General features: G+C 50.6%; 5 protein-coding genes, 1 long non-coding RNA gene and 6 other non-coding genes across 17 annotated transcripts in view; 7 read left to right on the forward strand and 5 right to left on the reverse strand.

Moving 5' to 3' along the window:
* The window catches only part of LOC106014315 (uncharacterized), a 28,989-nt gene extending 20,153 nt beyond the window's left edge, over positions 1–8,836 (forward strand). Inside the window, exons 2-5 of one of the 6 annotated variants that reach the window (XR_011804183.1) lie at positions 4,176–4,359; positions 4,485–5,023; positions 7,586–7,767; positions 7,927–8,836. Coding sequence is in view for 1 of the 6 variants with exons in the window: in XM_072025854.1 (XP_071881955.1) it covers positions 4,485–5,023; positions 7,586–7,599 (553 nt within the window). In the remaining 5 variants the exon portion in view is untranslated. Of the gene's footprint in view, positions 1–4,175; positions 4,360–4,484; positions 5,024–5,336; positions 5,394–5,719; positions 5,855–7,585 lie in introns of those variants that run through there. The other 5 variants (XR_011804184.1, XR_011804185.1, XR_011804187.1 and 2 more) reach the window with 5 other exon arrangements.
* Positions 689–9,814, reverse strand: KCTD2 (potassium channel tetramerization domain containing 2). The gene is made up of 6 exons (XM_027471378.3): positions 9,545–9,814; positions 8,413–8,521; positions 7,788–7,879; positions 7,011–7,106; positions 5,706–5,831; positions 689–4,096 (listed from the first exon to the last, which is right to left on the reverse strand). Exons 1-6 carry the CDS (start codon positions 9,812–9,814, stop codon positions 4,067–4,069), a joined length of 723 nt encoding a protein of 240 aa, XP_027327179.2. The 3' UTR covers positions 689–4,066.
* On the forward strand, positions 9,808–12,521 carry ATP5PD (ATP synthase peripheral stalk subunit d). The gene is made up of 6 exons (XM_027471379.3): positions 9,808–9,961; positions 10,215–10,343; positions 10,832–10,928; positions 11,724–11,795; positions 12,124–12,186; positions 12,321–12,521. The coding sequence occupies exons 1-6, from the start codon at positions 9,813–9,815 to the stop codon at positions 12,450–12,452; spliced, it is 642 nt and encodes a 213-aa protein (XP_027327180.2). The 5' UTR covers positions 9,808–9,812; the 3' UTR covers positions 12,453–12,521.
* Positions 12,522–13,526: 1,005 nt separating this feature from the next.
* Positions 13,527–17,081, reverse strand: LOC119713128 (5-hydroxytryptamine receptor 3A-like). Its single transcript, XM_072025884.1, has 9 exons — positions 17,036–17,081; positions 16,690–16,865; positions 16,135–16,179; positions 15,929–16,038; positions 15,157–15,323; positions 14,543–14,703; positions 14,193–14,403; positions 13,846–13,965; positions 13,527–13,741 (listed from the first exon to the last, which is right to left on the reverse strand). Exons 1-9 carry the CDS (start codon positions 17,079–17,081, stop codon positions 13,527–13,529), a joined length of 1,251 nt encoding a protein of 416 aa, XP_071881985.1.
* Positions 17,082–18,529: 1,448 nt separating this feature from the next.
* TRNAR-UCG (transfer RNA arginine (anticodon UCG)) lies at positions 18,530–18,602 on the forward strand. The gene has a single exon. It is a non-coding gene; the product is annotated as a tRNA-Arg (tRNA).
* A 319-nt stretch (positions 18,603–18,921) lies between these two features.
* On the forward strand, positions 18,922–18,994 carry TRNAR-CCU (transfer RNA arginine (anticodon CCU)). The gene has a single exon. It is a non-coding gene; the product is annotated as a tRNA-Arg (tRNA).
* Positions 18,995–20,645: 1,651 nt separating this feature from the next.
* On the forward strand, positions 20,646–20,718 carry TRNAR-UCG (transfer RNA arginine (anticodon UCG)). Its single transcript has one exon. It is a non-coding gene; the product is annotated as a tRNA-Arg (tRNA).
* A 432-nt stretch (positions 20,719–21,150) lies between these two features.
* On the reverse strand, positions 21,151–21,223 carry TRNAR-CCU (transfer RNA arginine (anticodon CCU)). The gene has a single exon. It is a non-coding gene; the product is annotated as a tRNA-Arg (tRNA).
* A 192-nt stretch (positions 21,224–21,415) lies between these two features.
* TRNAR-CCU (transfer RNA arginine (anticodon CCU)) lies at positions 21,416–21,488 on the forward strand. Its single transcript has one exon. It is a non-coding gene; the product is annotated as a tRNA-Arg (tRNA).
* A 451-nt stretch (positions 21,489–21,939) lies between these two features.
* TRNAI-UAU (transfer RNA isoleucine (anticodon UAU)) lies at positions 21,940–22,012 on the reverse strand. Its single transcript has one exon. It is a non-coding gene; the product is annotated as a tRNA-Arg (tRNA).
* Positions 22,013–22,583: 571 nt separating this feature from the next.
* On the reverse strand, positions 22,584–25,130 carry MRPL58 (mitochondrial ribosomal protein L58). Its single transcript, XM_027471535.3, has 6 exons — positions 24,931–25,130; positions 24,637–24,676; positions 24,108–24,167; positions 23,369–23,451; positions 23,094–23,263; positions 22,584–22,812 (listed from the first exon to the last, which is right to left on the reverse strand). The coding sequence occupies exons 1-6, from the start codon at positions 25,087–25,089 to the stop codon at positions 22,728–22,730; spliced, it is 597 nt and encodes a 198-aa protein (XP_027327336.2). The 5' UTR covers positions 25,090–25,130; the 3' UTR covers positions 22,584–22,727.
* LOC113845547 (uncharacterized) lies at positions 23,397–24,646 on the forward strand. Its single transcript, XR_003501211.3, has 2 exons — positions 23,397–23,510; positions 24,132–24,646. It is a non-coding gene; the product is annotated as an uncharacterized lncRNA (long non-coding RNA).
* Positions 25,131–25,163: the final 33 nt, after the last annotated feature.

Below are 25,163 nucleotides of genomic sequence, written 5' to 3' on the forward strand. Positions count from 1 at the left end.
GCTCAGAACACAAGGGAAAGCTCTTAAGAAACTGTAAATGTGTGTTTTTTTTGTTTTTTTTTTTTCTTTTTCCCCCCTCAAGTTTGTTCTGCTTTTGTCTTGGTGATGGCAAGAATGCTCTATCTTTGGCCTTGAGTGGGAAGGCAGAGAGTTGTTTGCAAGCTTCTGCAGATGTTCAGTGAAGGCCTTTTGTGAGACAGGAAGGGGCAAAGCTGCCAAACCATCAGACATTTCTGCCATGCATGCTGGAGCAGTCAAGTACAGGTTTAGCAAATGAAAAGACATAATAATCCTCGTCCTTTCTTAGTGGCTCATGTTTAATGCTTGTATTAACAACCTGCTTGTTTGTGGGTGTCAGTGGAAGTGGTAAAATGTACGTAGTTCAGATTCTTTTGTGTAAGAGAAAAGCAGAGAAGTGCTTTGATTTTTGCCTTTGTTCTCTGAAAGTAACCAAGAAGGATTCTTAAATCTAATTGGATTTTCCTCTTGGCAAATCAGTGTTATAAAAGAATTGGAGCCAGATGCAGGTTCCTAACTTGTTTCTTCCCCTATAACGTAGTGTTGCTGTGGAAAGTTGCAAATGGATGCAAAGAAAGCAGCAGGCTGTAGACTGTTTCTTCAAACTTTTCAAACCCATTTCAGAATCTTTATTTGAAAAAAAAAAAAAAATTAATCACAGCATCTCAAGTGTTATTCAAACACATTTAATAAACAAAGAGAAACAGTAGCAAAGGGCACTGACACGTGACAAACTGTACAAAACCTCCGGGTTTGCAGGCAAACCTGAGGGGAGGAGCCCACGGCCCAGCTGCAGGACTGGGGAGCTGCTCAGTCCCGTCACCCTGCAGCAAACCGTGCCCCCTTGGCCTCAGCCCACTCAGTCACCCCTGAGAAAATCTATTTTTAAAAATGTGCAGAAACAAAGACACTTCAAGAGGTTATTTCCAGTCTTGCCATAATGGAACAATTTAGGCCACTGGGAAAGTGTAAAAAAAAAAAAAAAATCAAAAGGTCATGCTCTCTGTTCCTAGGATTAATGCTCTCAAGTGAACCTTCCCAAGAGATGCAAGCACTCTTGGATATCCAGTAGCTCTACCCTTGCTCACTCACCCTACTCACAACATGCTATTTCTTTTTTTTTTTAAGAGTGAATGGGACAAATTTATTCTTAATTCAGTGATGGTTTTTATATAGTTGTGACTGAGTGAAAGGCAACAGAAGGAGAAGCCCTGTCTTGAGCACAGAAGGGATGCAACTTGTGCATAATGCTGAGACCAGCCCCTGGTCTCAGGGCAAAGGTGACTTAGCACAGTCAGCAAAGAAATCCTCCACTGGGAATGGACCTTCTGGGATGAATTTCATGCCTGGTCCTAAATATCGCACAAGAAGTTGAGTGTCCAGTAACAACCAGATCATTTTCCTACTGTTAACTCTTTTTGTTGCACTGAAAGACCACGCAATTGAAGCCAAGGGGACTTCAATCTTCCCCTGGAGAACCAAGATGCAACGCTGATAGTCTGTCCTGTGTATCGGTTAAACAACCATTCCACTCAACTGGTAGTGGTAGTTCTTAGGCTCTCTCTGGCTCGGTGGGGAGAGTGATGGTATCGCTCTTGCATCAGGCAGTCTTCTGGTGGGCTTCAACACGTATGGTGCTTTTGGAGATACAAAAGAAGCAACGAGGTATTTTATCTACTTGAGCTGTACTGGACAGAACATCTCCCTTCACGCGATCGCTAGCGTTGCTGTGAGCTCCACGGTTTGAACAGGAAGGTGCTCAGCTGGCACTGATGTGACAAATGCGGCTCAAGCAGTTCCTGTTGCCTTTAGTTTGCTATTTCTTGACCAGTTCCTGGAGACTCCCTCCTCCAAGGAAGGGAGAGAAGACAGATGAATGTGAGAGTCAGAGGGCTTTTTAGGCTGTTAACTTGCATACATGCACTTCTGGATTTCTCAGCTGTGAGCACAGATGGACAATGACTGAGGCTACGAGATACTGACAGAGGAGAGATATCTATACACATCACAGTGTTATTTAGGCCCAGCCAAGGCGTGTGGTCTAATCACACCAATATCATCTCAATACATTAGAAACAGGGAAGATGGAGAGAAGGAGAGCTGGCTTCTCAGAATGATGGCAACCCAGCTGCGTTTCAACAGCCTGTAACTGACACGATGTGAATTCAAAGACATTTGGCATGGTCTCTTGCTACCAGGATTAAACTAGCACAGATAATTGACCAGTCACTCTTGAGAAGGAGGCAGAACCTCCAGAGGAGGAGGTATATTGGCAAAGAAGGATGGGAAAGGCCAGGTCAGTGTACATACAGAAGGACTGAAAAGAGGCCAAGTGCAGCAGTGTTGCTCAGTGCCTTTGCTGCTGAACTGGCTGTCAGGCCTTTAGTAATGTTCTGCTACCCTTGAGGGTAGCCCTGCCAGCAGTAAGTGATCAGGTGGGAAACGCCTGTTTCTATCTTAACACTTCAAGGAGACCACAGGTAGCTGAATTCCTCCAGGAAGAAGCCCGGCTCCTCAGTCCAGGTGAGGAATTTTCTGATACTTTACTGAGAATCACCTGCTCTGAGCAATGTCTGTGAATTCCAGCATCTCTGAAGCTTTGCGTTTACTGTCAGTTTGGGACTTGACTCAAAAGACCCAAATACCAGGACACTTAGGCTACAAAGAACAAAGCCAGGATGAAAGGAGAAAAACATGCAGCAGTGAATTCCTAAGAAATTCCATTTACCAGACAAGGAGGGACATGCCCTTGGTTAGGGATGGCACAGGTTAACAGAGGAGAAGCAGTGACTGCAGTTTGGCTAAGATTAGATTCCAGAGGCACAAACAAACATTTTGCACATCCATCCAAGGCATTCCAAAAAAAAAAAAAAGTCACAGAAGTTGATACGCCACTTTGGACAAGAAACATTACAACAGTTTGGCAACTTTTCACCACCACCACCCCTCCCCAGCTCTGTGATGCCCCTCTGTAATTTGAGGTGGTCTCTTGAAGGTGGATACACGAGGGGGCCGCAGATAAATCATTGGGTGTAAATAGGGGATCTCTTCCGCAAAGAATCTCGTGGGTGAAAACAAACCTACCTGCTTGCTACAGTACAAAAGAAATTCTGCCCTAAGTACTCTGGTGAGAAGGAAGGCAGTGGAGCTCATGCTGCTGGAGACAAACAAGGCAAAGCTGAACTTGGCAGCAACAAGTCCCTAAACTTGTGACTTTGTACCAGGCTACGATATGGTCATGGCAAGGTAGCAAAGGGGAAAAGATGTTGCCACTCTTCTTCAACAGAGAAGCATACAGGACAGAACTATTATTCTACCACCACTCTGGGTGAACACGGGTCTCTTTTTATGCATGAGAAGCAACGGGCTTTGGAAAATGCCAGGAGCCCATACGTAATAGCATTAACAGCATGACCCACGTTGGATGTACACACAACTCCCCTCCCCTTAGTATCTAAACTCAGCTCTTAGGAATGGAACAAGGAACAAATACAAAGCAAGAATGAAAAAAGTGTTTTTCTTTTTACAAGTGGTTGCTTTGTTCCTCCTTTTAAAACCCTGTTCTGATCTGTGTGTGGGGGGTGGCTGATCAGGAGGGGGAGCGTTGCAAGGTCCTTGCACTTTTCTGGTGGTGGTAGACCTGGGTGCAAGAAATGGCACAGCTCAAACAGATCCTCCCACCCGTGGCAGCCTGTGCAAGGTGGGACTGACTACGAGGGCCTGGGGACCTGAGCAACCTTTGCAAAGGCTCCATCTGGGAATCCAGCCCAGCCATTGTTGGAAAAATTCAATACAGCGCTGGCCAAGAAAATAAAATGGATACTTGTAGAAAGGACTATCCAACTGGAAGAGTCTCTTCTTTTCTTGGTTTCCAGAGAAGGAGGGAAGCCTTTGGTTCTGACCAGAAGTACTCGCCATTGGCAGGACAGGCTCGGCTTTGTGTTAGCTTGGTTACTGTACAGGGGCAAGGTTGCACTGCGGAGAGATGCTCTGCCCAGCTAGATTGCCCTTTTGACATCTGGGATTTTTAGAGGAGTAGACACTTGAATTACATCCGGGATCCTCGCTCTTGAAGAATCTGAAAAAAAAAAAGAGAATTTAAATAATTTAGACAATTTCAGATGCGTAAGTTCTTATTTTGAATTTTTTTTTTTCAGAGTTTTGCAAAGGCAAGATGGACTAACAAGAGAAGGAATGAGAGCACCTTGCTAGCTTTTATGCTACTGTAATGAATAGCAAGCTGGTTAAAACCGAGACCCTTCTCTAGAAACCCTGCTTAGCTGCCTTCCAGGAGTTAAGAATATAAACTGCAGTTGCTATCCTGGGGAAAAATGGACTGAGGTAGAAAAAAGTGTCTGCCTCTTCCCTACAGCATGCTTCAACCACAAAATGTGACCAATCTCAACAGTCATTGCTATGATGTCCCCCTTTTTCAGGTCTTTCCTCTATTTTTTTCTTTCTTACAGAATTACAAAGTGGCCGAGGTTGGAGGGGACCTCTGAAGATCATCCAGTCCAACCCAGCTGGGCGATTGCCAACCGCATGAAGTTCAATAAGAGCAAGTGCCGGGTCCTGCACCTGGGACGGGGAAACCCTGGCTGCACGTACAGACTGGGCGATGAGACGCTGGAGAGCAGCCTAGAAGAGAGGGATCTGGGGGTCGTGGTAGACAGCAAGTTGAATATGAGCCGGCAGTGTGCCCTGGCAGCCAGGAGGGCCAACCGTGTCCTGGGGTGCATCAAGCACGGCATCGCTAGTAGGTCGAGGGAGGTGATTGTCCCGCTCTACTCTGCGCTGGTGCGGCCTCACCTCGAGTACTGTGTGCAGTTCTGGGCACCACAGTATAAAAAGGACATGAAACTGTTGGAGTGTCCAGAGGAGGGCTACGAAGATGGTGAAAGGCCTGGAGGGGAAGACGTACGAGGAACGGCTGAGGGCACTGGGCCTGTTCAGCCTGGAGAAGAGGAGGCTGAGGGGAGACCTCATCGCAGTCTACAACTTCCTCGTAAGGGGGTGTCGAGAGGCAGGAGACCTTTTCTCCATTAACACCAGCGACAGGACCCGCGGGAACGGGGTTAAGCTGAGGCAGGGGAAGTTTAGGCTTGACATAAGGAGGGGGTTCTTCACAGAGAGAGTGGTTGCACACTGGAACAGGCTCCCCAGGGAAGTGGTCACTGCACCGAGCCTGACTGAATTTAAGAAGAGATTGGACTGTGCACTTAGTCACATGGTCTGAACTTGGGTAGACCTGTGCGGTGTCAAGAGTTGGACTTGATGATCCTTAAGGGTCCCTTCCAACTCAGGATATTCTATTCTATTCTAACCCCTCTGCCGAGCAGGATCACCTAGAGCCTGTTGTGCAGGATGGTAGCCAGGTGGGTTTTGAGTGTCTCCAGAGAAGGAGACTCCACAACCTCTCTGGGTGACCAGTTCCAGTGCTCTGTCACACTAAAGAAGTGCCCCCGTGTTCTACCAGAACTTCCCTTTCACATTCAGCTGGAACTTCCTTAATTTGAAATGTACAGTAAGCCAGGAAATCTTTTAGTAAGGTAAGCTCATGCACACGGGGGGGAAATAGACAAGCTGGTACACAGAACTGCTACCACAGATTATGGATCTGCTTGTGTCAGAAGGGTTCTTCTTAGCACGGGAGGATCCAAGTCAATAGGCCCGAGCAGATGCCTTACCTTTGCCTTCTCACTGGGCTCTTTGACAATGCCGTTGGTGGAATTGTTGAGTTCCCTGGACACGACACAGAGGAATTCTGCCTGGTCTTCGTTTCCGTAGTTATAGGAAGATCCAATGCTGATTAGCTGTGCAACAGGAGACAGCCAAGGTAGGGACCATCAACAAGTCTTGACTTTTTGCTTTATTCCTGCAATTGCTTTGTGAGCTACAGCTGGCCAGGGAGACCTGTTCTGACCTGAAGTGTCAACAAGCCAAACCCCTTCCAGCACCCTCCTGTGTCACAGGCTTTCCTGTGCCTTTGAAAGGCAGACTTAGAAAAGCTCCAGAGCCCTCTAGTGGCTGGAGCCTCACGAAGAAAGCTGTAATGGTGAACACATTTCCCAAACATTGAGGGCAGAAAGAATAAAAATAAATGCATCAGACTTTGCAATATATAATGCCTCATTCAGATAAGGGCAGGGCAGTGCAGACTCTTGGTCCAGGCTTCCTGATGCAGACTGTATGTCTGTGTTGAACTTGTCTCAAATCTGGCCTTCTGACTTTGATGTATAATCACTGGAAAGGCAATTCCTTACCACAGGCAAATGTTAGATTAACTAAGGGACGCGTAGCAAACTGGCACCACTCTTTTCATAGGAGCCATCGGGATGGAATTTGGTATCTGCATAAATAGGATTGTTATATTACTGTTATGAGAGGTCTGGACTCGATCCAAGAAATCCCATCTGTCTCATATTTATCATTATTACATTAAAAGGACATCCTAGAGTGCAGCGCTAATCTGGCTTTTACAACTCTGTTCTGCTTTCCAGATAGTAAACCTAAAAAATCTGAAGAGAGCAATGTGGTTCTTATCAGCTGTGTATATCCAGGAAACTTTAACGTGTGGTGTGCACCCTAGCTTCCACGTTGTCATGGATTTTAAGAGAGCTTCATGTTTATGGGGCACATTCAGTCAGCAACCTTCCCAGACAGATGACTACTGATACAGTTTTGCTGTAGCAAGACTTGGGGGCTGTCATTACTGACCTGACATACAGTTAATAGGATTTTGTTTGTGTTAAGGACGAAAGATAGCCACACAAAACTTTTTTTTTTTTTGTTCCCCTGCTGCCTTGACCTTTCAGCTGTTGGATACTTCACACCACTCACCGCTGTTTACTCAACAAACGCATGGTATTTTGGTAGATTTCCCAAACTACTGAATCATGGGTGGGTAGAAGAATGTATTTCCTTTTAAGTTAGCACATTTCAGTTATCCTACAAAACCAGACGGCTGCTCGAGTCAGCCTGCTTATGGGTACCTGTTCAAATTTCCACCCATCAGACATCGTGGACACCATCTGCGTGAGCTCCTCCTCTTGGCACTGCAGGACTCTGTACACGTGCTTCACAGGTCCCTAAAGCATGGAGAAGAAAAACAAGTAGGAGTTTAATAATTGTTGCACTGGTATCAAGCGAGGAAACTAATTAGCCTAAATTAATGGAGTGTCCTGCTCTGTGTTATCTGAGGAAGGCTGAGCCACATGGACTGAGGTTTTATTTTTGTGACTATCCAACCAATTCTAAAACGGGCACGTACAGTTGGTACCCTTCTCTTAAAAGCCTTCCAGGTGCCTAAATGCAACTGAAAGCAACTAAAAGCAACACTTCTGTTTTCAAAGCCATTTACTGCTTTTTGAGAATGTTTCCCTTCTGAAATTGAATCTCCTGAGTATGTTAATATCAGTAACAGGAAAAATTGCCACAAAAGGACAGCTGAACAGGGCAGAAAACAGTTTGGAGGAGAACTGAACTATTCTTTACCTCCTGAAGCTGTGTGTTTTGGTTTGTAATTCCCAGTCCCTCTTATTTAACTGTTCATTGCCTTTCCCTGCAGCGTTAACAAGATGACCGGCCTGTTCTTGTGAAGCTGTATTGGATACTTGTTCCTAGCTGTGCCTTGGATCTCACTAAAAACAAGGGTTCCTGCTGTTAAAGACAGCTAAGCTAAAAATTGCTACTGGAAGTGCCTGCAGCCACACATTCTACTACGCTACGGAAACCGCCTGACTTCAGAAGGTAAATTTTGTGTGCATTACTTGAGAGGTTCTGTTCTCGTTATCCCGTATCCGCTCCTTCACCAGTCGCACGAGAGATGCAATATTGTAGAACTCGGCTTCTTCCAGGACCCCTAAGAAGGGAACAAAAAGCAGAGACAAATTCTGTTCCTTTATGCAGGGCGGAGTGAAGATGATTCAGCTACAAGGATGCAACACCTGCTGCTGACTCCAAATGTCACCCATGTGTAAGAAAATCTCCAGGTGCTGAATATGACTGCCGCTGATCTCACATTTCCAGGCTAGAAGGGAGCTGTCACCTCCTTTGGGGACTTACAGGGCACTTAAAGATCATCCCCCTTTCCTTGGGCTTATCAGAAACCTCATGGCACAATCTCTGTGGTGTTCCCTCTCTACGGGGAAGTCACCAAAGCTGCCTGCTCGTGCAGAGCTGCTGTTACTGCTGTCTGTGGGGGCAGATGTTCTGTCAGATCGTTTCCTCTGCTTAGCTCAAAGGCTTCTGGTAGCAGAGCAGTGATGGGCTGTACCATAAACTAGAGGCCTCTGCTTCCAGGAGGATGCAGAATCTAATGATTTAATCCCTTTTAACGAGCATCCTTCTGGGAAACTAAAGGCCAGAAGTACTGCTGGGAAGTTTTTCTCTTACCTTCTTCTGCAAGCTCCTTGTTTATGATAAGCTTCCCGTGGCGGAGGTAGTTCAGTATTGGGCCAAAATAGGTGGGGTCTCTATCGATGAGATATGCACCTGTCTCATCCTGTAGGGTGTGCGCAGGAAGGAAGCAGGCAGAGTTAAATGGTACTAGAAAAAAATTCATTTGAAAATGACAAATAGAACAGCTTTTCTATGAGAACACCGACTCCTTTGCCTGTAAAGGTTGAATTTGTGACCCCAGGCTTTATCCAACATTTTTTTCAGTACCTGAACCCAGCCACAACTGTTGCAGCTTGACGGTGCTGGCACATGCCTCACATGAAGTACTTCTATGAACAGAGTTCATATAACCAAAGGGAAAAGCAGCGCTTAGCAGTTTTTCTTCACTGCAATAATAAAAACACAAACCTGGTGTTCATGCTCTGTCTAATCTTGTTTTCCAGACTAGTAAATCTAGAAAAAAAATGCATTTCCAGTTCTGGTAAACAGCATATGATAGTTAAAGTTTAAAGGAAGGGTTTGTTTTTCTTCCTACTACTAGAAATGCAAATTGCAGCGCACCAGCCCTGTCTCCAAGCGGTGTCTGGCAGGCTGGCATGCAACAACTAATGTCATCAGCTCACCAACAGCTCATGACTGAAAGTATCTCCCGAACCAGCCTGGAAGGGCTGACAGAGGCTGTGCAGGAGGCTGCCACATCATCTCCCTACAGCAATGTCTGACCGGCCACGCAGGCTGCTTTAAAGTGACAAAAAAAAAAGTGAGGTCTTGGGGGTGATGTGGGTGGCAGGGGGAGGGCTGGACCAGATCTTGGAGGGCTTCTCTGACTTTAATGACCCTGTGCTCACCTCCTTTGTTTGCTGAGGGCAGTGATGGCTGTGGCCACGAGGAGGTTTTGTTCCGGGGAGGTTTCACCTTCCAGGTAAGCCCTTAAGCAGCAGGGGACCTCAGCACCTCTCGGCCTGACCCCACAAACCACCCCCAGCGCCCTGTGGGGCGGATCCCACCACCCCCATCCCCCTGCCCAGCCCTCACCGTGCCCCGCAGTCACAAACACCGACCCCCTGCCAACCCCTCACGGTACCCGGCGGGGGCTCCAACACCGGCCCCGCCGCCGCCCCCTCACCTTGTCGGAGCCCAGCTCGGGCCCGTCCTGGCAGCAGAGGCGGCAGAGGAAGGATTTGGGCTCCCTGCACAGCGTCTGCCGGGTGCTGACGAAGTACGTGCCGCCCACGTTCAGCCGCACCCACTTAGAGGCGGCCGGACCCGCTCCCGAAACCCCCGGAGCGGCCGAACGGGGGCTGGGCGGTCCCGGGACCCCCCCGGCAACCGGAGCGGGGCCGGGGCTGGGGGTGCGGCCCCGGGGGGGGCCCTCGGCCGCCGCCAGCTCCGCCATGCCCGGCCCCGCTCAGCGCCGCCCCGCCGCCATCACCGCCCGCCGCTTCCGGTTTCCGCGGGCGGAACCGGAAGCGGAACCGGAGGGAGGGGAGGGGGCGGGGCTTCCGGCGCGGTGCTCGGCAGGGGACGGCGGGCGCGGCTCAAGGTGAGCGGGGCCGGGGGGGGCTGAGGGCAGCGGGCGCCGCCGGGGGGGCCCCAAGCGCCCCCTCAGCGCCCCTCGGTGCCCCCTCAGCACCCCCTCAGCACCCCCTCAGCACCCCTTGGACCCGGGCTCTGTCCCGTGTCCCCCCCCGGTCCCTCCCGATCACCCCCCCCGGTCCCAGGTCTCCCCCTCCCGGTTCTGGGCCTTGTCCCAGCCCCCCCCCCCCCAGCCGCTGTCTCCCCCCCCTGTCCCTCAGGCGCAGCATGGCGGGCCGCAGAGCTGCTCTCAAGGCCATCGACTGGGCCGCCTTCGCCGAGCGGGTGCCGGCCAACCAGCGGGCCATGTTCAACGCCCTGAAGACCCGCAGCGACGCGCTGTCAGCACGGTGAGTGCCGGCCCCGCGGCCACTCGGAGCCCCGCTGGGTTGTGCAGCCGCTGCGGGCCCGGCTTGAGCTGGTGGCTCTAATTATGGTGTTACAAAATGCTCCAGGGGACGTTAAAATGGGTTGTCTTCAAGACGGAAAGTGGATGGGTTTTGTCAGGTGCTTTGGCGTCCCCTGCGTGGTGCGTGGGGGCTGTTGCAGGTGGGGTCGCTGCCTGACACTGAGTTAGCGCAGTTAAAACCGCCCAGCTCTCCTGCAAGGGCTGCATCCAGGTGCTGCCGGCAGCAGGGCCTCAGGCTGCATTTGCCTTGGCCGTACAGAGAAATCTGTTAAAAAGGTGGGGGAATCTGCAGGGCTGGCTCTTTGTTGTTAAGGAGAGACCCGGAGATATTTGCAATTAAGCTCAGCAGGCTCTGTTAACTCTCTGAAAAGTAATTGTGGCAGAGAGCAAATGATAGCGTGAGGTGACTGCTGTCCCCTGTCCCCTTAGGCTGGCCAGCCTGCCGGAGAAGCCCCCCACCATCGACTGGGCTCACTACAAGGCTGCCATTGCGAAAGCTGGCATGGTGGACGAGTTCCAGAAGAAGGTCAGTACCTCTGTCAGCTTGTGCGTTGCTTTTCTTCAGAGGCCTACATGGGGAATGTCTTGGAGTGGGAAATGCCAGAATCGAGGTGTTTCCAGTTCTGGTAGGTTCCCTTGCTTCGTGCTCTGCAGTTGGTGTTGCTCACCTTGAGGAGGTCACTTCAGTGCTGACTGTTAGGGTGAAAGCTGTGAAGGAAAACTTGATAACATCCTTTTGCCTGCAGGAGTGGGCTCAGGTGATGCCTCTCCTGGAGCAAACGGTCGGTGACAAGTGCAGGTCTGGCTAGGGGAAGTGCAGAGCTGGCTGGTGCCTGCAGGGGTTGCCGTACCCCCAGGAACAAGAGGGGCTCCTGCTGAAGGTCACACACTGCAGCTGGCTGTAGGGAAACTGGCTGCTGTGAGACTGCAAGGGCCCACAGACCTCAGCTGGATCTGAAAACTTTGTCTTGGGGAAAATCTGCCTGTGACGGGATCAGTCTGAGGTGTTACTTCCTTGCTTCCTCATGATGCTGTGCTTTGCTCTGCGTAGTGCTGTGATGAATGTATGTAGCATTGTGTGCCCTGGTGATGCTGCGCACTTCAGAAAAGGTTGCTTGAAGCATCCCGGTGAACAGTGCTGCCTGGGAAGTACACGTTCAAGGTGCAGGGATCAGTTTTAGAAAGCTCGTTAACTCACACTTGTGAGAGTGTCTTAGGAAGAAAGAAGGGAACACCCTCCTGCTGCTGGGGAGAGTGACCTTGGTGTGAAGGATTATTTCAAGCAAACAAACCATTTAAAGATTTCTCCTCCAATTTACAGTTCAGTGCACTGAAGGTTCCTGAGCCAGTGGACACGCAAACTGCTAAAATTGATGCCCAGGAGCAGGAAGCTGTAAGTATTGACGCTGTGCCCAGATGCTGGGCTTGTCTCTGACCTCTGCTGGGAAGGGGCAAGAAGGAAGGTGTGTTCCGCGTGGTCGTCTGCCTAGGCAGGGCAGCCTGAGACGGAGCACAGCTCTGGTCTTCGCAGGCTTTCGGCTCAGCAAAATCTTTGCGCTGGGGAGGGTTTGGCTGTTTGGGGTTTGATCAAGATTTTGTTGGTTTACCTTGAGTCAGGATACTAAATTTTACTGTAAACTCAGCGTGTGGGCTTGCAGGCTCGCTTCAGGTTGTCGTCCTTGAGCATAACCGTGTTCCCCACGTCCTTTGCTGTCCTGCAGGCAAAGAACACCGCCGAGTATGTGCAAGCTTCCAAAGCTCGGATTGCCCAGTACGAACAGCACGTAAGTCTGGGCGTTGTTTGCTGAATATTCTCTTAAATCCTGCCTGGTTTGCACCTTGTTCTGTCCTCTGTGTGCTTTGCTCTTTCCTGCTGAGAAGTGACTTGTAACACTTTTGTCTCTGCTCCTACTTCAAGCTTCAGAAGCTCAAAAGCATGATTCCCTTTGAACAAATGACAAATGAAGACATGGCTGAAGCCTTCCCTGAAACCAAACTGGATATGGAGAAGAACCCGTTCTGGCCTCACAGACCAATTGCTGATCTGTAAGCTGGTCTGGAAGCTGTTTGTCAAACGACTGTCAGATTCTGTGATCTAAATAAAGTATTCCCCCTCCTGTCTGTGGCTCAAATCTTAGATATGAGGTTGCAAGGTGTTGGGAAATGCGGAACTGTAGGTGGGTGTGCAAACGGGCTGGTGTTCCTGGATTTTCTCATTTACCTGCGGACTTGATTCCTGTCGCAAGTACCGAGATCCCAGAACCTGACGATACAACCTGGTGCAGCATCTGTAACACAAGCAAGCCGTCCGATCCCCGCTGTAACCACGCAGTGCTGGGAATGTAGATCAGTATCGAGCTTCTGCTTGTTTGTAGCCTGTGCGGATGAGTTCTTGCTCAGGAGATGGATTTACACTCCAGCACCACAAAAGGATTTGTATTCAGCAGTGAGCTGTGGTGCAGCAGGAGGTGTCCCTCAGTTTTGTGGGCAGTGGTCTGGGGCTGGTTTCTAGTTGAGATGGTTTAGGTGGGGTCAACTGCAGTAGGATTTGAAGGTTTGTAAATGAGAATAGGTTCAGAAGTTTGATATTGAAAAACTTCACCCCATTAATCCTGGTTATCCTACTGTTCTCTGTCTTGGATTTCTGAATGATGCAGACCTCAGTAATTACAAAAACAATACAACAGAGGCTTTGTACTTGCATTGATTTATTTAATTACCCTAAGGTGGAACTCTTAACCACCTTTCCTCAGAACGGAAACATCTCCATGACAAAAAAGGACATTAATTCCCTTTTCCTATCATAAGGGGCGTGTGGTTGTAAGAATTACTGTCTGATGGAAGGAAGGTTCTGTCCCCTGATTCCACTAGTGTTTTGTACAGGTACTTCGCTAGCCCACAGAGCACTGCAAGAACGTGTGTAGTTTTACTGAACTAGAGTACACAGCAGGAACCATGCCTGTCTTATGCCCTGGATTGTTTTTTTTTTTTTTTTAAATTTAGGCAACTGAAACATTGCAGTTCTATGAATCAAGCAGGAAAAAAAAAAAAAAAACAAGACAGTGGAGGGATTAGAAACAATAAAATTGAGAACGACTGAATGAGCGTAACACAGAGCTGGCCCCTAGCTGCTCCATTTTATAGAAATAACAGCAAAAAAAAAGAGCGACAAGAATAAGTGACTGTAGAGAAGCACCTTCTCCAGGACTGGCAGAACGGGGTCCTGCTCCTGTGGTTTCCAGTGGGGCTTGGCTTGCTGCCCTTTTTCCTGGCTCTTCTTGGCGAGGTGCTTCGTGGCCTGGTTGTTGGCCTCTGTCGTTGCCAGCTTGGTGTGCACGCCTGCAAAGAACAGATGTCGGAGCAGGGCGGTTGTGAATGACAACCTGAAGTTCAGCTAGCCTGGACTACTTGGCTCCGAATTTATTTTATTTTAGTTTATTTACCTTGCTGGATGCTTCTGAGAGCCTTGTCTAAGCGTAGGGATTTGTGCTGCTGGTGCAGCAGGAAGAAGGTGTCTAACACAGCCATGATCATTAACAGGAAGGTGCCTAAGAAGAATATCACTGCAGAACAAGAGGAAAACAAAGAAAACATTTGTTAATTGGCACCATTTTCTTGAATCTGTAATCCTGCCTGTGTTCACTTGGGTTGTGAGGAAGGGGGAAATTGCTGTTTGCAGCAAAATAATAAAATTTAGCTGTTAATGGTATCATTTATGGGTCCATAAATGCCCGGTAGCCTTTCTTTTTGTGTAAAAATCCGTTAGTCTTTATTCGGTAGAGGTGGATACCTATTATGGGTGGTTCATTGGAGGAAGTAGGAAGCATGTTGTTGAGAATCACGGCCAACATGGAGCTGCCCAGGATGATAGAAATCTGGAAGCTGATTTTCTCCTCGAGGGAGCTGGGTCCAAACAGCACAGCCATATCGAGCAGGTACAGGGCGCACGTGGGCAGGATCAGGTTCAGAACATACAGAGTCGGTCGTCTCTCCATGGAAATCTGTCGAGGAAGGTGAAAGAAATGTAGGTAAGAGATAATGTGCTGTGTTGAGTGACTGCTCATTCCCTAACGTGAAAAGCCATCTGGTTTCATTTTTTATTTTATTTTTTTATACTGGTACAACATAATATGAATGTACCTTGTAGACGATCACTGGATATTCTTCGTCATCCAACCCTTCTCTGTATTCACCGATGCTCAGGTTGGTGAACTTCCATTCCCCATCAGTTAGGAAGTAACTCTGGCTGTTTTTCATCATCTCAGCTGGCGTCCGTTTGATTTTCATGACCAGGTCTGTTACTGCTTGGGCAAGGGGGAGGAAAGGGGAGAAGATGCAGAATTTAGTTTTGTATAAAAAATTAGTTATTTCCTCTCCCTTTCCCTCCCAACCAAGGGTGTATGCAGATGGGGAAAGGCAGTGGTTCTTGCACCGCTGTGGTTTCTTAGTCCATGAGGGAGAAATTTAAAAGGGCTGCAGTGCAGAGACTTGGCTGCACCTCTGCGAATGTGGACCAGAGGGGAAACCTTATGGGTCCTTTGCAAATGGCACCTTGTGGGATTTTATGGCACCTCTGCTTATTTTTCAACCTTTCCTCTTGGGATGGACTCTCATTGCTGTTTGGAGCCCTGAAATAGCACTCCCCTAGCAGTGTGTGGTGCTGCTAAGGGAACCCAGGGTCAGCCAGGGCCCACCTCGTCTATTCCTTCTGCAGATTTAGCCCCGTTGTGGTCAAACTTAGCTTGCCACTGTACCTGGGTAGAGAAATGAAGCGATGCTTATGTTGCACGTCTGGGTGTCGAAGGGGAACTTGAGGATCATCAGGCTGCACGTTAAGGTAACCTGGAAGGGCTGGCTTGTGTTGAAGGTGCCGTTGTGCCTGACAACCATGTACTCCAAGTCTGATTTCTGTTCGTTCACCCTGGAGGAAACAAAGATGGGGAGTGACGGAGCTCCAAGATACTGCGATGCTCCTAAATCCCACAAAAGCCTGGGCTGTAGGCATCCTTTTGGGGTGGCTCCGTGCAGTCACACAGCCATGGGATGTAGCAGCGTGCAGGAGAGCAGCAAGGAGAGGAAACCTGGGGCTTGTGCTTCCCACTCTTACTTGGGGAAAGGGCTCACTGGCTGGCTCTCTGCTGTGCTGCCTCCCCATCCTTTCCCCCTGCAGCCAAAGATCTTGTGGCTGTGCCCGACCCTCTATTAGATCCAAAGTGATCTACCCGCTATCTTATAAAAACTGCTAAGGGTGATTTCATTCTGCTACAGCACTTGTCCCTGATGTTTCTTCAGGTTTAACTACAGCCTAGGTGGGGTGTTTCTGGAGATGCTACAACATTACTGAGCCACAAAGTGCTTTGTATAAATTCTTCCTACTATTACAAGTCAGGAGGTTCCTGGTTACACTTAGCTTACAGGAACAGCTTTTACCCAAACGAGTTTATCCCATTTCCCACAACATTCCCAACAGTTTGCATCCACGGTATTTTCCTTGAGCCAGTGGATAAAAAGGCAAGGAGGACCTACCGTTCTAAAATGAAGATGGGGGGCGACCAATAGGAATCCATTGGCAGAACAATTTTGGAGATGTTGCAGAAATCCTGCGGGTCCCAAGTCGCAAAGGCGTTCTGCCACTCCTGGGGGAAGAAGGTGCAGGAGAGAGATGAGTGCTGGGCTCAGCCCCAGCAGTTGTGCTGGGTGTCACAGGAGAGGAACGGTCTGAAGGAACCTACCAAGCTCAGCACGAAATAAAAAGTGACCGTCTGCAGCTTTTCAGCCTAGAGGAACAAAACGGGAGAGATTTAGCTGGTTTTTCTTAGCTATGTCCTGTGCAGAGCCCAGGAGCTCTCCACTGTTGCTCCTGCAGCAGGATTGTGGAAACCCAGCTCAGGAGGAGAGGTCGAGGGTCTTGGTCCTACAACTGAAGAGCAGGGTGAAGCAGCAGATCCTGTGGTTTGAAAAATACTGGTGTTGACATTAACAGACCGGTGCTCTGCAATGCTGTCTGAATTGCTTAGTTAAGGCACTCCGTGCAGTTCTTCCTAGAGCCTGGTCTGAAGCAGGCTGTGTGCCTGGGCCTGCTTTCCAGCTTTTTCCTAGGAGAAGAGAGAAAATCCTCCAGATCTTCCCCAAATGCTTTCAAGCATCAGGAAGCTGAAGTGGAAGAGGTTGATTCTCACACCTGTAGCCCTGCTGGCCCAGCCCTGCCCCGCAGAAAACTCAGGCTTCGACCTGGCAATTGCAGATTTCTGGGCTGTAAAGGCTCGAGAGGAGCTTTGTGTCCTTACCACAGAGAGAATAGCGATCAGCATGAAATCCATGTTCACTTCCAGAGGCTCCTTCCAGTTCGTCTTTGGCAGTATGTGCGCGTGCAGCTTGCTGTGGGAGGTGATGTTCAGGTGCTCGATGACATCGTAGTACGTGCAGATGTACCTGGGAGCAGCCCCTGCTGGGAAAAAATCCCCTGGAATCAGAAAAGGATCAGGAGAGGTCCTGACCTGTGGACGAGAGATGTACCCAAAGAGGGAGGGTATGGAGCTGTGGGTATGGAAAGCGTCAATAACCCAGGGAAATCCCTTCTCAAACAGGCCAGAGCAGAGGTCCTTAAAGCTTTTCCAGCCCTCATTAACTTACCTGTCCCAAGAGAAAGGGTGAGGATAGCTATAAAAGCTCGCTGCATCTTCTCCTGCTTCCAAATAAGGAGGCGAATGGCACCGCGTCCCTTACGGATGGCCCAGGGCACGTCACTCGTGATGTGGAAGTTGATTTGGTATTTATTAATGAGGGATGGGGATTTTGTAATCAGAAGCCGGGCTCTATATTTGCACTGGGAGGGAGGCTTTGCTAATGGATTTATGCACTCAGCGGGCTCTTGGGAGTGGTCTTTAGTTGCGGTGAGGGAATCGGGAGGTCATTAAACAAAAAATCCAACAATTTGAGGGAGAGGGAAAGAAAGGGCTCATCTCCACAGAGAGGAGGCTAGGAGCCAGAGCCACTCAAGAGCAAATCTCCTCTCATTTACAGGGCTCAGAGGCTGCTGCAACCCCACAGAAATGGAACGGGAATTGGTGCCTGTGTGCCACCAGGGGTGCGGGGCGGGGGCAGAGGAGAGGCTGCTCCCCCTGCAGCCTGGTCCTGCTCCGTAGCAGCCCAGGGTGTGGGGCACTGAGCCTTTTTTGCACCCACTGATTTTCCATTTCCACCTCCTTGCTGATCTCCTGTGCTGCTCCAGGTCCTCAGAGTTAAGCTGAAGGTCTCAGATTTTTTGTTTCCCGTCTCCATCCACCTCGCCTTCAGTCCTCCTCCTCTCTGCTGCTGCCTATTTCTCCTGCTGTGGATCCAGTGATGCCTTCAGGCACCCGAAGTGATGGTTCCCTTGTGGGGGAACAGCCCCAGTGAACGTGTGCTTGGAAAATCCCAATCTCCTGCGATGTCGGAGGTGGCACCCGAGCCCCGTGGCCTCTGGTTGTGTGGGACAGGAGGAGGGAAGCACGTGCAAAACGGGACAGGGGTGGAATCAGACAGAAGGGGCATGGGGAGGGGGTGATCTCTGTGCTTCCAGTGGGGCTGGGGGGTGCTGGTGGTCGGAGCTAACGACAGTGACCCCACAGAGCAGTGCTGGGACTTGTCCTCCAGAAATCCCGTCCATCCCCCAGCAGCAGGTGGGATGGGAGAGGCCCGGAGCTGTGAATCTGTCCCAGCTCTGGCAGCTTTTGTGCATGGACCCCCCCCTTGTGCATGGGCCCCATGGGGTCCTCTCAGAGGGTTTCGGCCCCCCCTGCGGTGTCAGCTGGGGAACAGGCGTACCCCGTTTGCCTTTTGCAGGGTGTCTCGGTCTCATCCATCAGCCCTCCTCGTGGGGCCCCCGGATTTTCTGCGGCTTCCGAGGCACGAAGGAGGGGAAGGACGGAGGGAGGGAGGAAAGGGAGGACAGAAGGATGGAGGGAAGGAAGGAAGGATGGAAGGAAGAACAGAGGGAAGGCAGGACAGGAGGAAGGAGGGGCAGAGGGAAGGAAGGATGGAAGGAAGGAGGGCTGGAGGGCAGGCAGGAAGGAGGCAGGACACAGAAGGGGGTTGCGGTGGGCGATGCTGGGGGTTGGCAGCATCATTGGGGGCTGCACCAGCAGCGACCGCGTGGCCTAATGGATAAGGCGTCTGACTTCGGATCAGAAGATTGAGGGTTCGAGTCCCTTCGTGGTCGGCTTTCCCTTTTTTTCCCGTCGCTCTCACTCTTTCCCCCTTCCTCCACCCCTCAGGGCACGGATCCCACGCGGGTTGGTGCCCCCACACCCCATTTCCCCTTTTCCTCGCCCCCCACGGGGGGTTCCCAGCTGCTCCCCATTTTCCCCCATCCCACCGGGGGATGCGTGGCGGAGGCAGAGGGAGGCGAGGCCGCGCGTGTCCCCGTGTCCCCCCGTGTCCCCATGTCCCCCGTGGGGGCACCCACACATCCCACAGCCCCTGCACCACCCGCTGTGGGTCGGGGCCGTTCAGCTGGGCAGGGACATGCCCCCTGCGCAGCCCCAGTGGCCTAATGGATAAGGCACTGGCCTCCTAAGCCAGGGATTGTGGGTTCGAGTCCCATCTGGGGTGAGCTTTTTGGGTGCTTCCAGTCTTTTTTTTCTGTTTTTTTCTTTTTTTTTCTTTTTTTTTTTTTCTCCCCGTTTCAGTGCTGCGCTCCCAGGCGTGCTGGTAGAGGCGGGCGGTGGGTGGGGAGGAGGAATTTCCCATCCCCCTAAATTAATTAAGGAGATGGATGCGATGGGAGCGCCCAGAACTGGGCTCTGCAGGCACAATAAAGGAAAGCTGCTGAAGGGGCCCGGCTGAGCGCACCCTCTGCAGACAGTTTGTAAAGGGGGTGCCCACAGAGGGAATGCAGGGGGTAAGAGGAGGACCAGGAGAGACTTTTGGGGGCAGCGAGATCCACGCAGCAGCTCCAGGCTTTTTCGCTGTGCCAACAGCAGCCAAGGCGTGTGGGTGGTACTGCCTGGATCAGGAGGTTTGTGCTTCTGGCCAGTGATCCAAGCTGAGATCCCACGAGAAAGGGAAGTGACGAGGAGCTGCTGCAAACCACCCCAGGCTTCGGTGTGAAGGTGGACACCCAGCAGCAAAACCTAAAGCGAAGTTTCTTTCCAAATAATTTCTCTCTGCTAGGTGCGGGAGGATCTGGCTCTGCTCCTGGGAAGCAGCACGCCCTGAGAGCCGGCCCTCACCACGGGCTGCCATTGCCTGGGACTGGGGTGACTGAAAGCACGCGGAGCTTTGTGTCCTGCCCAGAGTTTGAACAGCATCCCATGGCTCCTGGGGGCTTCTGTTTCAGGAACAAGGCGACCTCTTGGCTTCCTCTGTGTGGTATTCTCCTGTATTCTTCTCCTCTCCCACCTCTGGGAGCAGCAGAAAGCTGAACGTGTGCTGCTTCTGAGGAGCTGCTTTGCCAGCCGGCAGGCAAAGGCTGTGGTGCAGGAGGGGGAATAAAACATCCCGAGCAATCAGCAGGGACACGAGACCCCCCCAGGGATGCAGTCAGTGCGGGGGAGCGGCCGGGGCCAGGCGGGGATTCGAACCCGCCACACCAAACTCCGCAGGCGGGCGCCCTCCCCACCAGGCCACGCGGGCCCCAGCGCACAGCTGGCGCGGAGCCCCCGCCCCCGGGAAAAAAGATAATAAATAATAAATAAAAGAATAAAACAAATAAAAAAATATTAAAAATAAATAAATAAATAAAATGATAAATAGATAAAATAATAAAACAATATATAAAAATAAATATAATAAAAGATAAATATAATAATAAATAAAATAATAAAATAATAAAAATAATAAAAATTAAAAAATGAAATTATAAATAAATAAAATAATAAAACAATAAATAAATAATATAATAAATAAATAAATTAAGAGGTAAACCCTTTGTAGGGACAGGTAAACCCTGTGGACGTAGGAGAGGTAAACCTCTTGCGGGTGCAGGAGATTGTTAAAGCGCCCGCCCTGCCCTGCAGCTTTTGGGGTTACCTTTTTAGGATCCGAGGAGAAAGAGGTTTGGGGGAAGAGTGAAGCAGGACCACGAGGAGCGTGCAGGAGGGAGCAGGAGCTTCAAGGTGCCCGTGGTGTTGCTCATCGCATCCCGGTGTCACGTTGTAGCGGGGCCATGCTGGGGTGGGGATTTGGGGGGTGCTGGGGGGTGGCAGGACCATGGGGGGACCCCCTCGGTGTGTGCCGGTGTCCCCAAATGGGGGGCACGGGGGACCACGTGGCCTAATGGATAAGGCGTCTGACTTCGGATCAGAAGATTGAGGGTTCGAGTCCCTTCGTGGTTGTTTTATAGGGCCAGAAGAGACCCCACAACCCTTCAATTGCCCCCGTGAGGGCATCCTAGGGGCGAGAGGGGCACGACTCGAGGCCTGGAGCAATTTTGGGGGCAGCATCTGCCCTGCCGATTCCCCAGGGACCCTTTTCTCCCCTTCCCGGCGGGGCAGCACCCCCGAGACCCCCTGCAGCCCCGTCCCGGGGGGGTGGCAGCGGGGCTGAGCCGCAGCTGGGGCTGATTTTGGGGCGGATAAAAGGGGCGAGGGCTCAGCCCCGGGGCTGTGCGAGCTGCTGTGGGCAGGGCTGGTGAGTTATGGGGCCGTTTGGGGGCAGGAGGACGGGACATCGCCCCCTCCTAGCTGCAGAAAGGGAGAGAAAACACTCGGATTGTGTCCATGGGGGGGTTGTAAATGGGATTTTTTTTAAATTATTTTTTTATTTTTTACCCCAGGTGGGACTCGAACCCACAATCCCTGGCTTAGGAGGCCAGTGCCTTGTCCATTAGGCCACTGGGGCGGGGCAAAAGCTAAAAAAAAACACCCCCCCGCTGAGCCTCCCCCTCCCCGCCTGCTTTTCTGTTTTATTGCGGGGGGGGCCGGGAGCAAGCGGGCCCCGTTCCGGGGGCTCTGCGGGACCCCCTCATGGGGCCGTGCTCCCGTCCGGCCAGTAGAGAGTTAACTCAGGGCACCGGGAGAGGGATTTTGGGCAGCCCCAGTGGCCTAATGGATAAGGCACTGGCCTCCTAAGCCAGGGATTGTGGGTTCGAGTCCCATCTGGGGTGGATCTTTTCCCCTCCGGGACCCCAAAACCTGCCCTGGGGGTGCAAGGATTTGGCTCCCGACTCCTTTTCTGTCTCCCTGCTCTCAACTCCGTTCCCTTGATCAAGGCACAGGGGGATGGGGCAAGGAGCAGGGCTCCTGGTCCATAAAACACACAGAATCTGGGCTGGGTGGAAGGTTTTGTATGGGATTGTTCTGCTCCTCCAAAATGGAAATGCCCCCAGTGCTCACCTGGAGGTGTCACCCCCCAAATCCTGGCTTGGAGAGACTGGGGCTGCAGAGATCTTCAACTGTGGGAGGGGGCACTGGTGGCTGCCCCTTCCCCTGCAGGGAATTTGGTGGTATCTTTGCTCCCATCACTGGGGGGGGGGCACAGAGGTGGGATGGGTGCAGCCATCTCAGGGATTTCATTTTTTTTTCTTTCCTTTCCTAAAACATTACTCTACCTCTCTTCACCCCAGGTGGGACTCGAACCCACAATCCCTGACTTAGAAGGCCAGTGCCTTATCCATTAGGCCACTGGGGCCCTGCAAAATAGGGAAAAAAAGGGTAATTTCAGTACTTTTATGAAGACTTTCCCAGTTTTATACACCACCACATAATCCAGTGGTGGTGTAATCCTTGTCCGTTGCCAAGAGGACGTGGTACACCATGCTGTGGTGTTCTGTTTAAGCAGGGTCCACTAAGGGAGGACTCCATGCTAAGGTCCACTCTTGAAGCTTGTAAGACTTGTTCTGAGGCTTTATGGGGTTTCACACACCAGAAAACTCCCATACTTAAAAAATCTCCCATACTTAAAAGATGGTTTCTGTCTTCAAGTACTAAAACCAATTGCCTCCTGTCCAATTCCTGCCACGGCTTTAGGTTAACTTGGCAAAGTGACATCTTTCTATGCTGTTGGGGGGAAAAAATCAACTAATCAAGGTGAGACAATTGCCTGAAATGATAAACACTCTGTTATTTAAATCTGTGGTTAGAATGTTTTTACTCTTCCTTTTCTTTCCCCCATGTCTACTGCATGTTCAGCAGCAGGGGGTGCTCTCATAAAGCTTCACGGGACCTGATGAAGGACACAAAGACACTATTGCAGTGTATCCTTAGGTTCAAAAGATGTTTATTATTTTTATTTACATTTTTGGACAGGTTTTATTCAATCCAGCTCATAAGTTTAGTATCATCTTCAGCTGCCAACAATATTTCTTAAAATGGTGGTGTGCCAAGGACTTCCATCTCCGCTGTTCTCAGTCAAAATCTGCCTTCCTGCTCTGTTTTATATTCGAGTGTATCTTTTTCTGTCTTAGTCGTTCACGGTTCATTTTTTCCACCCTGAAACACAATGAAAAGGTTTTTTAGTGTACAAAGAAAGCCTTTAAATAAATACTCAACTGTGAGCATAGCTACAATATAGATTCAGATGTCCTCAGACAGAAAAACAGTCCTTGTTCTTGGGATGTTACCTGAGAAAGCAGTTAAGGTCCAGTGGACCAGTGTTTTGTTCTTTTTTTTTTTTTTTTTTTAAAAAAAAGAAAATCCAAATGAATACCTGTTACCAAGTCACGTTAAGAGTCTGAACCTGTATCAAATAAAGGCCATCTCGATAACAATACCTGGCTATGAGCTCCTGTGCAGTCTCCTTAGACATCACTTTCGGCTTCTCAGTAGCCTCTGTGACCATGACTCTGATTTTTTCTAAACAAATCGCCAGATTCCTCATTTGGTAGCGACTCTCCTCAGAGTTCACAATCAGCTCACCAGCTCGGTTTATCTTATTTTTGTGCTGAGGAGGGAAAAGCATGATGTGGTCACTGAAACCGTTCTACCTGTCATGTTTTGGCTGAAATAGTGAAATTCAGAAAGTGGTTGGAAGGGAGAGGGTAGTTACCATTGATGCCATTTTTTGTCTCACAGCTTCTGGGATCCAGTCTGCTGATGCCAGGTGGAACCTGACTTCTGCCTTAGTATTCACTGAGAAGAAAAACAGGACCTTTTTCAACGTAATGGCTTGACTTCCTAAGATTTATGAGGTAATTCAGTCTGCTCACTGCTGGCTTTGAACATATGATGATTCTAGTATGCATTACCTGAAGGATCACATTTTTTTCTTGCTACTTTTATTACAAACCATTCCAAAAGACAACTTTTATGGAGACTTTTTCATGGTATTTGCATTTCTATACACTATGAGATTTAATGCTATTACCAGTTACTACCTACTTTGTTTTAACGGCAATTGCAGAACAAGAAGTATTTTTTGCTTCGTTATTTGAATTAAGCCAACAGTTTGTTGCATAGGAAAGTTTAAGAATCCAGGTGGCTTATTGTATAATTAATGACAACAGATTAGACAGAATTGATGTTTCCTGTGGCACATGTAGCAGCAATGACCCCATGAGGAGTGCTTCTAGAAGAACCAAACATGCTACCTCTGATGTCAGGCCATGTGAAGACTTAGAAGTTGCGTTAAAAAAGTAGAGTAATAGTGAAAAAGTTAACATCAGGCAGCACAAAGGCGCTCTTTAATTTCAAGCTCCTACTATTATACCACAAATAGAGAGAGAAACAAGTTTCATGCTTGGGTACAGACTGGGTTTTTTCCTTAAGTCAGAGAAGCCCTTTTGTACCTTTATTAACATTCTGCCCACCAGGGCCGCTGCTCCGGCTGTAGGATACAGTCAGTCGGTCTGGAAGAGAAGAGCAGCGACGTGAGGAGGAGGGACATGGACCGGACCCGTCAGCGCAGTGGGAAGAACAGGGGTACCCCAAAACACTGCGTGTGGGGCTGAAGGAAGCCTGTCACTCGGCGGTGTGTTTGCTTCACGCTTAGCTCTGCATGTTGCGTGCAGGCTGTTTTTGGGGTTGGAAACAGAGCAGTCTGTTTAATTACCTTTTATGCATGTTTCTATTCTACGTTGTAAGGATGGTAAAAATGGGTAATTTCCTGATGCTCTTAAAGCCCGTGTGGGAGCCCACAACCAACCCTGCCCCCTCTGAGCCACACTGCAGCTTCCCCATGCAACAACCACCTCAGCCCACAACCACGGGCACCCCCCCACACCACCGGGCACCCCCAGCTCCCACCAACCACCGCCCTGGGGGACCCCCCACACCCCCAGCACCCATCCTTGAGGCGCGTGGGGCCGGGACACTCACCCATGGGGATGTCGAGGGCCGGCGCCTTGGCCTCCTGCTCCTGGAAACGGCATCGGGGGGGGTCAGGGGCTGCTGTGGGGCTGCCTCAGGGGGACCCCAAAGCCTCTGGGGGGGGTGGGGGGGCGGAATCTGCCTCAGGCGGCGCAGGCCCCGCCCACCGAGCCAAGCCCCGCCCACCTCGCGGCCCGCCCTTTTAGGCCACGCCCCCAGCCTTTAGGCCACGCCCCCTCCAGTTAGGCCACGCCCCCCGCTCCTCTTCCGCCCCCCTCCCCCCCCTTCGTGCCCCCAACTCGCCGGGACGCTGCCGGTGTCCCCGGTGTCGCCCCCCCGTGGCGGGTAGAGCTTGTCCAGGCTGTAGGCGCTCCGGAACTCGGCCCCGGCAGCCGCCCGCCGCGAGAAGCCGGCCGCCAGCAGCCGCGGCCGGCAAAGGGCCCGTAGTGTGCGCGCCGCCATCTTGGCCGCCGCGGTGCAACCGCGAAAAGGCGCCCCCGCGGAAACAGCCCCCCCGCCAAGCCGAGTTCCGGGCA

Source organism: Anas platyrhynchos, chromosome 19, assembly GCF_047663525.1.
Source record: "Anas platyrhynchos isolate ZD024472 breed Pekin duck chromosome 19, IASCAAS_PekinDuck_T2T, whole genome shotgun sequence".
Classification (NCBI taxonomy): domain Eukaryota; kingdom Metazoa; phylum Chordata; class Aves; order Anseriformes; family Anatidae; genus Anas; species Anas platyrhynchos.